Raw genomic sequence first — 7,979 nt, 5'->3', positions numbered from 1 at the left:
TGGAGCTACAGCCTTGAGCTTGCAAGCTTAGCTTAGCCTAAATACTGAAAACAAGGAGAAACAGCCAGCCTGCCTCTGTTGGAAGCATAGCCTGTATATTAAAATGGAAACAGACTCCAGTTCCGGAAAGTGAAGCCAACACGGTAAGGCCTGAAACCTGTACTCTCTCAAATAGCCAGCAGGGGGCAACTCCACTTCTCGCAAAAAGAAGTCTACGTGAAAATGGCCGTACTTCTCTCTTACTTTATGATGCCAGTAAACATTGTCATAGTTTCCAGTCTATAAGCTTAATTAAACTAATCCTGTTTCAAGCAATACTAAACTCAACAGCTAGGTTAGCTAATAAAGGATATTTATCTGGTGTTAGTTAGTTATACTCTAAGATGAGACGTTTTTTTGTTGAACCGACATTGTTTGGCTAACATCATAAAATCACTGTACACAAGAAAAACTGCACCATATAATATTATAATTAGTGATCTTCAGAGGTGGAAGTAGGTGGATTGTTGTTCTGCTTATTTGGACTGAGCCAGCTATGCTAGCCATTTCCCCGTTTCCAGTCTTAAAGCTAAGCTAAGCTATACCTCCGACAAGCACAGCTAAGCAAAACATTGGGGGAATTGCAGCAATTAACCACCATGGCTGATAGTCATATCCAATAATAATACAAGCAATTCAGGTCATTGGAATTGGAACTATTAAACACATATATATACATTATATTTGTGTAGCTAATGTGATAATGAAATGGTACAAATATGTAGAAAAGCAAAAGTAACTAATACAAGATATATATCTGGTGTTGCTTCTTGAGACGGGATGTTTGTCTGTTTTGTGGACGTAGCTTGAACGCTAACGCTACACAATCACTGCACATAGCCAAGAAAAGGTGCCGCAAGTGACCACCTGGAAAACCACGATGTGTCCGTCTTTTACATGGTTGTTTGTACAAATCAATAAATCATATCAGTGAGCGTTAGAGATGACAGTAGGGGGATTTTTGAACTTTTGGACGGCGCCAGTCTTGGTGTTTCCCAAAAGCCAGAGTCAAAAAGTAAACAAACCTATTTCTTTTCTGTTTTGTCTAATGAAGGCCTTCCTATTAAATGTGTTTGTTGTGTCTTGTGCACGTTTCATTTCCTTTACAGTGTTCCGGTGTGATGTTGTTAAATTTGTAAAGCAATGTACTCAGCAGATATTCATCTGTGTTGATAGCCAGAGAAAGATTAAAGCCTCAACAACAAAGGGATTTCATTTCATCGTCACGGCTTAATTGTATATAATTACATTATAATTACATTCACACATCCTGTACGGGACACCTTCACAGCGTGGAGAGACTATTTACAGGCAGAAGCTTCACTGCTGCTCCTCCTCCTCTTCGTCTTCCTCCTTCTCCTCCCTTTCATCCGTCTCTTGTTCTTCGGTTCTCTTTTGTCCTCTCTGTGTGTGATCACATAACACAGGCCCGTGTAGTCGAGGATACTGGGAGGGGTGGGGGGGCGCTAGTAAACATCTGATTTACCTGCAGGCAAACAGGTAGAGGGATTTATTGCACCTTCCTTGAAAAGAGAAAAAAGAAATCCACAGCTATTCTGACGAGGGGAGCTGTCAGGCTTGCGGGGGGGGATGGGGGGGGGGGGTCATGCACGCTCCCACATCTACACACAAAAACAGAGCTGGCTTTTGCCATTCAATTATCTCATCAGAACCGGGAGATAAGTGCGGTTATGTATCAATGTCATATATTTCACTCTGGTCTCTTTATGCATCCTTTCATCTGCGCTATGCCTGCCTGTTTCTGTCTTCTCTCCTCCTCCCCCTCCTCCCCCTCCTCCCCTGTCTGTCTCTCTCCTCTTGTTTTTCCTGTCTACTGAACAGAGACATGTTGATATGAGGCCCGCTTTGCACAGCCACAAGGGAACAAGTCTCTGGAGTTTTTTTGATCAGCTGCAAGATCAGACACGTCCCCGGCTCCCTGGTGTACACTCCGGTGCCTGATCATGCTGCATAATGGACAGGCACAGACAACCAAAAGATGCACACCCACACATGTTCACTCTATAGATCATACAGGCATGGGCACACACATTCAAAAAAGGCACACACACCCAGTGTAGGGGGACTGCTATCCGCGTGTTGGCCGCGCTCACAGTGGGGTGGCTTGTTTGCTGGACACAAGGGAGAGCGAGCGGGAGAGATGGTGTGTCTGATTTCCCCTTTCTTGCCCTCTTTTGCCTTTGACAGTAAGATGGATGATTGCAATCACAGGAGCCATCAGTGAGACAGAGTGGAGGTCTATGGGGCAGGGAGACACAGCCATGGGAAACCAGCCGTCAGATTACTGCACCGCGCTGCCATGGGAACGCTCTGCTGTTTATTTGTCTTGTGTTTTTTTGTGTTTCGTATGCATCCGCCTTCCCCGTCACGTTCGTCCTTTTGATGCACAGAACATGAAAGAGTCTTCGAACAAACACGTGTAGGCCGCGCGAGAGGGCCACGGAAGGAGAGCGTTTACGTCTCACAACAAAGTGAGCCTACTGTAAGTCAATATGTCTCCTCAAACCAGTACAAATGTGACAGATTTCATAGCGATTAGACCGGTCTCTTTGATCCCTTGAGAGAATGAGAGGCAGACTTTTCACTCCCCAGTCAACGGATGTTTTTAAGAGAAACATCTGTTGCTGTACAAATGAGATTACTGTGTCTCTAGCCAGGGGCCTTGTGGGTTATGAATGGTGCTGTAGCTGAGGAGGGGGGCCTGAAAGAGAGCTGAGAAGGATCTTTGTAATAAGCTGTAGCTGGTAGTTAAGGGGTTTAAATCACATTAAATTGCCTCAGATCCTCGGTATTCATCAACGCTCACCTTCAGCTTGTTCGACGGTATCACCACCACCGGTACCTTTGAATCGCTATCTCATATTGATATATCCAATATTTCACCGTGTTGCCAAGCAACAACTCACCTCAGCCTCTGTAAACTTGTCGGCCGGTGACACGAGGTGATATTTCATCCTGGAGGAGAGAAACAGAGAAGAAGAATTACTGTTTCCATGCATGACTTTAAGATAAACACTTGTATTTCACTGACCGAAATATGCATTATCTGCAACCAGGGACTTGGTGCTTGATTTACGTTTCTGTATCGAACGACATTAATACATCATTATCTGACTGATGAATTCTTGCGAGAGGCGTCACAGGCCTCAGAGTAATCTCTGCTGTGCATGTGTAGCCTGTGAAGAAGAAAATCACACACTCACTCCTCCTCCCCCAGAGGACGCCTGTTCCTTCTGGGTCAACAACCTTGAAGAGGCTGAGAATCCTCTCTTTGGGTCCTTTCCTGACAGAACACAGGTAAAGCTGCCTGTAAGGACTGTTCCTGGAGCAGAAACAAACAGCTGCACTGCACTGACTCAGTCTCAGATGATGATACTGCACATGAGTAAAAAGTCAAAGATTTTGCACAGGCCAAGAATAGAAGACCAGGTGTCTTTTGTGATGTCTGGTTTTATGCAAAACTATCCTACAAAAAATGATAGATAATACCTGAGCTTTGACAGTAACTAAGCAGAAATAAATTATTCAGGTTAGTTAAAAAAATACAACAAACTGTACTTAAAAAAAACATTTAAAAAAAAAAAATTAAATTACAAAAATTAAGGGTTTCCTGTCAAAGCCAAGTTGTAATGTAGAAAAGGATATTTATAGAGAAAGCCCTGCTGCTGACATAAGTTACTATATTGTCCATTTCGTATACATATGACTACTTCAAGCAAAGAAAATAATATTGATAAAACTAAAATTAAATTAAAACCCTGAACTCCTGGGAAACTAAAATTAAATTGTGAATATTCACAAATATGTGACTGAAGTTAACAAAAGTAAAATGTACAATCACTATAACCTTACCACAAATTGAGCTCAATGATTTTCTTCAAACATTTTTAAAGGCAAAGTGAAGTTCAGGTTCAGCCAACATGAAGTCGACATGTCATCAAACATACGATTCACACGTCACACTCATACAAATTAAACTTATATGATCCATGTGAGGAACGCTTGTGTGATACTGAAGAGAGATATGTTATTATGAGTTTTAGAAAAAGGGAAAGACATTTTCAACTAATGCACAAAAGTAAACACTTTATTATTGCTTTTCATGGTGTGCCTTTATGACTAAAACGGCTAATAAATACTTACCCAGTAGCAGCAAAGGTGTCCCTCAGATTGCTCTTTTCAATACATGACCAAACTCCATTCCGGTCCATGATTGTAAAAACATGCCAGTGATACTGCTTCTAGGTTCGGTCAGCTGATCAGTCATAAATGAGCCCTACACACATGCAGTTACAACACAGCCTCTGTTCCTCTTTGTTCTGTGGGAGGATGGTGGAATATACCTGGAGAAGACCCATGCAAACACAGGGAGAACAAGCAAACTCCACAAGCCAAACTGGGATTCAAACCACTGTCTTGCTGTGACGGTTCAGTATCCACTGCACCATTGTATTGCCTATATGCAGTGCATCCTGTGCAGTGTTGTATGTTGCAGCTCCAATGCTGTTCTTATGTCCATGTGAAATAAAATAAACCAACCAAACCACCCCACCACCGATTGCATTCAAATGATGTGAGTTGCAGTTGAAAACCCCATTTTTTACCTTAGTGAGAGCAGTGACATAAATGCTGCACCGCCTCTTGGCCTTGTGTGAGACTTCCACAGTCTTTTATTTTTTATCAGATGAGCTCTAAACACAAGACAGTGAGAGGAGTGTCCTTCCTTTGTATACAGCTGGGTCAGCTGTCCAGCACCTGTTCAGTGCAGACAATAGAGGCAAAGCTTCCCACAGCAGAGAGGCACGGCCGGGCCCATTTGAAGGACACTCAACGAGGAGCTCCAAGGAGAGGCAGGCCGAGCATTCAGTGGCCCTGAAGAGTGGATGTGATAACCAGATATGCTAATAAATCCTTATCTTACATGAATGGGATTATGACACTGGGGGGGGGTCTGGCCGTGCTGGCCATCTGAAAGCATTATTGCTGATAGACGTCAGCGGTTTCTGCAGCTGTTGAGGCCGCAGCTCATCGCTGGGCGCAATATGACCCGCTGCCGCTGTGTCTGCAGGAAATGTTTCATTTGACGGGCGTCAAGTGCTAATTCTGTGTCAGGGCACTAACAGAGGTGTAAATTCAAATGATCCACATCCCAGCTTCAGATGTCCGTCCAGTGACTCTTCTCACGCTTTTTTTCTCTCTGCCTTGTTGCTGCCGTCTAAGCTCTGACAATATACAGAGTGGAGAATAATAAAAGCCAAAGAAAAGGACCATGTGTAAACATAGCAACGCTGAATGAAAGACTTGGAGGATGTGTGTGTTAGTGCAGCTCTCCTGCTCGATAACACATTGTGCCAGATGATAGAACTGCACTGACAAGACAAGTTTTTGGGTCTAACAACATATTTGAGGTTATTCTGTTAGAACCCTGAGACTGAAGAGTGATGCACTGAACCAGCTGTGAGAAGACTTAAAGGAACACATGTGTGGACCACATCACTATCAACCATGTACAGAATGGCATTAGGCCAATAGATCTGATCCAGGGACACTTTGATTAACAAGATTAAGTGCAAACCCCTCTGGTTAGACATGTGTAAACAGGTATTTGAGGAAGTCTCGACATTATGTCTCAAAAACATACACACGAGTTTCACATTCACACACTCTCTCTGAGTACATTAATGACCTGCTCTCGACTAATGGAAAGAAACATATTTTTAGCATGTTTAAGCATGCTATCCCAATCCATGTTAACTTTATATCACTAAGTGGTTTTTTATTCTACTTCTCAGGCCCTGATGTCCAACAGACGCATCGCAAAGATGTCAAACCTGCTGATATATCTTTTTATATCCTTAATTCTTTATAAGTTGAAATTTCACAACATGTAGGCCTAAAGTTGCAAACAGCTTTTGAAGATGGGAGCTATGAGTTAATTTTTGAGTTAATGGGGTCTGTAAAATTGAGTTGAAAGTTTGTTTTTAAGTTGTAGCATTTTGTATATACAAAATAATGTCATTTAAAAAAAACGAATTAATGTTCACTATTTGCACGCCTCCAGAGAAACACATTTTTACATATGCACAATGTGTTTAGCTCTGGTTTTTGGTCACATTTGACATCTTCCCCTAAGTGTATTATTATCTTATCTATTACTGATTTACTGAGAATTAAACTTTGACCTTACTTCCATAATTAAAGCATGTTTTTCTTCCCCTGTTTGAAACTACTGAAAATGTCTGTTCGTCCAGAAGTACGGAAATGTGGGTGATGTACTTTGTGGGACTCAAAGTTCTTAGAAAAACATGACAAGTCGATCTCAAATAATATATTCTCGATTGAACACAAGGTAATTAATCAGAAAATAATTTAATATCAATATATTTCTATAGATAGATTTCTTTTCTGAACGTTAAAAGCAGCAGACTCTAATTGTCACAGGGGGAAATGATCTCTCAGTTCAGGTTCCTGATGCAGGTGCTGTTGATGTCTTCATGAGTAGAACCAGTTCGTCAGGTCTTTGACCACATCAGTCTTGTCTAAGCACGTCCTCGTCGCCCTGCAGGCGGTGCAGTAGTGTTCAGCCCACAGGGCGGGCCGGTGCAGGCTGTAGCTCCCCCTCCAGTCCAGGTGGCGCCTGAGGCGGCCCGGGTTGAGCCTCAGCATCAGCAGGTACCGTGCCAGGCCCCGCACCGTGGGGAAGTCGTCCACGTGGATGAAGGCCTCTGGGGGCAGGAAGCGCTCGTAGTTCTTCCTGGGCGGACCCAGGACCACCGGGACTGCGCCAGCCAGCACTGCGTTCCACAGCTTCTCTGTGATGTAGTCGGTGTGCTGCGAGTTCTCCAGCGCCAGGTAGAACTGGTAGCGCCCGATCAGATGCGCCAAGCTTCCCACGCCACCGTCGTCCGGTACCGGCCGCCCCGCGTGTCCGTACACATCCACGTGGATGTACCGGCGGAGCTTGTAGTAGAAGGCCACTCGTGCTTGCGTTTCCGACCAGTTGCTGATGACCCAGGCCACGACGCGGGGCCGGCGGAGGTGTGCGCTCGAGGGTTTGTTGAGCGGGTGCGTAAAGCGGTTCTGGATCATCTTAGTTTTACCCACACGGGGGATGAGGTACCCGTACGGCAGGAAAATATCCGAATCTGCCCGGTAGCTCATCGTGAGATTGAAAACTCCCTCAAAGCGCCACAGTGCGGGTGTGTGTACCGGGGACTCGTAGTTCATCCATATCCACTTTTGCGCGCTCGGACGCGGTTCCGGTGGCAGCTCAGCAGAACCGGTAGCGACCTCCCGGTGATGGACGACCACAGCGTCCGCCTGCGGGTACGCGCTCCTGTCGTCGGTGAGCGTGCACCCGGGGATCTGAAAGAGCGCGGAACAGTCCGGAAGTTTTTGGCGTCGGCCGAACGGATGAGTCCAGATCAGGAGCGTCACCGCGCGGTTCCGCTCAAACCCGACAGGTTCCAACGAGAACGGGTCCGGTAGGTAAAGCAGGCAGAGTCCCATGAAAAACAAAAAAACAGCGGTGGCCACGCACGCACGGTGGGTTCTTCTGTAAACAAAGCTGCACCACATCTTTCCCACCGGGACCACCCGACCCGGAGCGCGTGCCCGCCCTGTGCGCTGCGGCTGCTGCTCGCTCATGGACGCCCTGCGCCCTGCAAAGTTCAAAGACGTCTTCGAGTCGAGCTGGGTCCTGTGTCCACCGAGACGTTTAATGGCCAACATCAGGGCCAGAGTCTGTTGTTTCCAGCTGCACCCTCGTAAACTACTTTCAAAGTTAGTACCTGAGCAGATAAGCTCAATGCTGGGTTAATTATCACAGTAACCCTACACGGTCCACTGCACCAAGTGTCTCCCAGCATTGTTGTCTCCTGTCTGTCCTGCACTGAACAGTGTTGGTGGTTGATTTCAAG

General features: G+C 45.2%; 1 protein-coding gene across 1 annotated transcript; it reads right to left on the bottom strand.

Annotated features, from left to right (window-relative positions):
* Window positions 1-6,410: 6,410 nt before the first annotated feature.
* Window positions 6,411-7,638, bottom strand: LOC128440675 (alpha-(1,3)-fucosyltransferase 4). Its single transcript, XM_053423459.1, has one exon. It carries the CDS (start codon window positions 7,636-7,638, stop codon window positions 6,553-6,555), a length of 1,086 nt encoding a protein of 361 aa, XP_053279434.1. The 3' UTR covers window positions 6,411-6,552.
* Between the last annotated feature and the right edge of the window lie 341 nt (window positions 7,639-7,979).

This window comes from Pleuronectes platessa, chromosome 5, assembly GCF_947347685.1.
Source record: "Pleuronectes platessa chromosome 5, fPlePla1.1, whole genome shotgun sequence".
In the NCBI taxonomy this organism is placed as follows: Eukaryota; Metazoa; Chordata; class Actinopteri; order Pleuronectiformes; family Pleuronectidae; genus Pleuronectes; species Pleuronectes platessa.
Note: the sequence above shows the minus strand (reverse complement) of the source record. Positions and strands in the feature narration are given on the sequence as shown.